At 64.8% G+C, this 2,126-nt stretch overlaps 1 protein-coding gene across 1 annotated transcript; it reads right to left on the bottom strand.

Moving 5' to 3' along the window:
- Window positions 1-1,169: 1,169 nt before the first annotated feature.
- Window positions 1,170-1,996, bottom strand: MIF (macrophage migration inhibitory factor). The gene is made up of 3 exons (XM_032603006.1): window positions 1,779-1,996; window positions 1,433-1,605; window positions 1,170-1,350 (listed from the first exon to the last, which is right to left on the bottom strand). The coding sequence occupies exons 1-3, from the start codon at window positions 1,884-1,886 to the stop codon at window positions 1,284-1,286; spliced, it is 348 nt and encodes a 115-aa protein (XP_032458897.1). The 5' UTR covers window positions 1,887-1,996; the 3' UTR covers window positions 1,170-1,283.
- Between the last annotated feature and the right edge of the window lie 130 nt (window positions 1,997-2,126).

The following is a 2,126-nucleotide window of genomic DNA, read 5'->3' as shown; positions in this document are numbered from 1 at the left end:
CCCCAGAGCCCCTCAGCTTCCAAAAACAAATTCACTTAAATTCTGTGGAATTTAAAAAAATCACCTCCATCTAGGATGTTCTTGACTATCTTAGGGGCTGAGAAAGAACAAAGGGTTTCAATGGCTCGGGGCCAGCAGGAATCCAGAGGTGAGGCCCCCAGGAATGGGGTTCATGTGGCCAGAGAAGCCCCTTCTCTGTGCCAGCAGCTGCAATGAACTGGACTTCTCCCCCAGGGCAGGCAGTGCAGGAAGGGTGGAGCTGGCCCTTCACACAAATTCCCAGTGCTCATGGCTAGGCCTCATTTGGAAGGAGTTGCTGCCAGGGCCCATGGAGGTGCTCCCGCTGCAGGGCAGTAAAGTGTTCAACCCAAAGGCGACTGGACCTGAGCAAGCAGCACCTCATGGCAGCACCAGGACTGCCTGCTGCCCTATCGCTGCCCCCACGAGGGAGCGAGCCCCTGCACTTGGAGAAGGGATCCTAGGCCAGGAGAGCCCAGTTACACTGGACCTTGACACTGACTTTGTTTTCACAGGGTACCCTCAGCGCCAGGACCTCCAGAGTCATAGTGGGGTTAACTAGCCACCTGGAGGCTTTCAGAGCTGCTGCGCCATAAGACCTGAATGGTACCCAAATTACAGGGGGTGTTATCTCCGGGAACTGCTGTGCCTGAGGGGAGCAGAGCCCAGGCCCAGAACTGGGGTGAACAGGGCAACATAACCAGGAACTCCACCTCCTGGGCACCTTCCCTCCTACCAGACCCAAAAACTGTTGCAAAGTTCCAGAACAACGGGATTTCCCAAGTCAAGACACTGAGGCAACAGCTTATCGAAAAGTGACCCTGGATGGAGTGGGGAAGGCCTTCTCTCCCCCACCACCCCCAATCAGATTCTGACCCCTCCCCCTTTCCCCCCTAGCCCTAGCCCAAGAGATAGTCCAGCCTCTGCGGGAGGTAGGGGGTGGGGGACGATCGACGACGAATTCCCGTAGGATTCCGGGGTCTGCGGCCTCGGGCAGGATGCCAACCACAGCTGGGCCCTCTGCTGGGGGCTGGGGGCGTGGAGAGGCTAGGCTGCAGATTCTGGGGGCACCCCTCTCGACCTCGGTTCCCCAGTCACTGACCCAGCCCTGCACCGATTCCTCCGCAAGGCAAGGAAGCCCGAGGCAGCCGCAGTCTCCACACCGTTTATTTCTCCGTCCCGGTAGGTGGGGTCGCTGGGGCGGGGCGGGCAGAAAACCGCGCGCAGGTTGCGGGACGCGGGCAGGGGAGTCCGGGGCGCGACACTCAGGCGAAGGTGGAGCCGTTCCAGCCCACGTTAGCCGCGTTCATGTCGTAGTAGTTGATGTAGATTCTGCGGGGGAGGAAGCGGGTCTAAGCCGGCTGCGAGGTGGCCGCCGTGGCCGCGCGCCCCCTATCCCCCGACGCCCACACACCTGTCCGGGCTGATGCGCAGGCGTTCGGCCAACAGGCCGCACAGCAGCTTGCTGTAGGAGCGGTTCTGCGCGCCGCCGATCTTGCCGATGCTGTGCAGGCTGCAGAGTGCGCACGGCTCGCTGGAGCCCCCGAAGGCCATGAGTTGGTCCGGCACCACGTGCACCGCGATGTACTGCGGGGGAGGGGCAGCAGTCAGCAGGCCTCCTGGCCTCGCCGGCCCGGACGCCCCCATCCCTTCCCCTCCCGGAGCCTCATCCCGGAGCCGCCTTCCCCGCCCAAGCCCCATCCCGGGGCCACCTCCCCCGCCCCAGCCCGGGACCGCTTGGCCGGGCCCTCCCCGCAGACCTGCGCCGGCTTGCCCGTGGCCTGCGCCAGCTGCTGGGTGAGCTCGGAGAGGAGCCCGTCCGGCACAGAGGCGCGGGGCACGTTGGTGTTCACCAGGAATATCGGCATGACGGCGAGGGACGGCGAAGACAGGGATGCAGGAACCAACCGACTCGCGCGCAAACACCGCCGGGAAACCTCGGAGCTACGTGACCGCCGCCCGGCGCCCCGCCCAGTGCGGCTGCGGCCCAGCCTCCCGTGACGCCCCAGCCGGCGGAGGCCCCGCCCCCGAGGCCGCGGTGCGCTCGCGCCTGGTGACGTCACCGCCTGCGGAGGCCCAGCCCGCCCGGCGGAACTCGGAGCCACTGC

The sequence above is a fragment of the Phocoena sinus genome, chromosome 14 (genome assembly GCF_008692025.1).
Source record: "Phocoena sinus isolate mPhoSin1 chromosome 14, mPhoSin1.pri, whole genome shotgun sequence".
Taxonomy (NCBI): domain Eukaryota; kingdom Metazoa; phylum Chordata; class Mammalia; order Artiodactyla; family Phocoenidae; genus Phocoena; species Phocoena sinus.
This window is presented reverse-complemented; position numbering and strand designations above follow the sequence as displayed.

Bases quoted from the DNA above. Each gene is read 5' to 3' on its own strand.
- MIF (XM_032603006.1), bottom strand. From the start codon at position 1,886: ATGCCGATATTCCTGGTGAACACCAACGTGCCCCGCGCCTCTGTGCCG. The intron at 1,606-1,778 runs GTCTGCGGGGAG...CCTCCCCCGCAG, and splicing joins CCACGGGCAAGCCGGCGCAG to TACATCGCGGTGCACGTGGT. The intron at 1,351-1,432 runs GTGTGTGGGCGT...CCTCCCCCGCAG, and splicing joins CTGCGCATCAGCCCGGACAG to AATCTACATCAACTACTACG.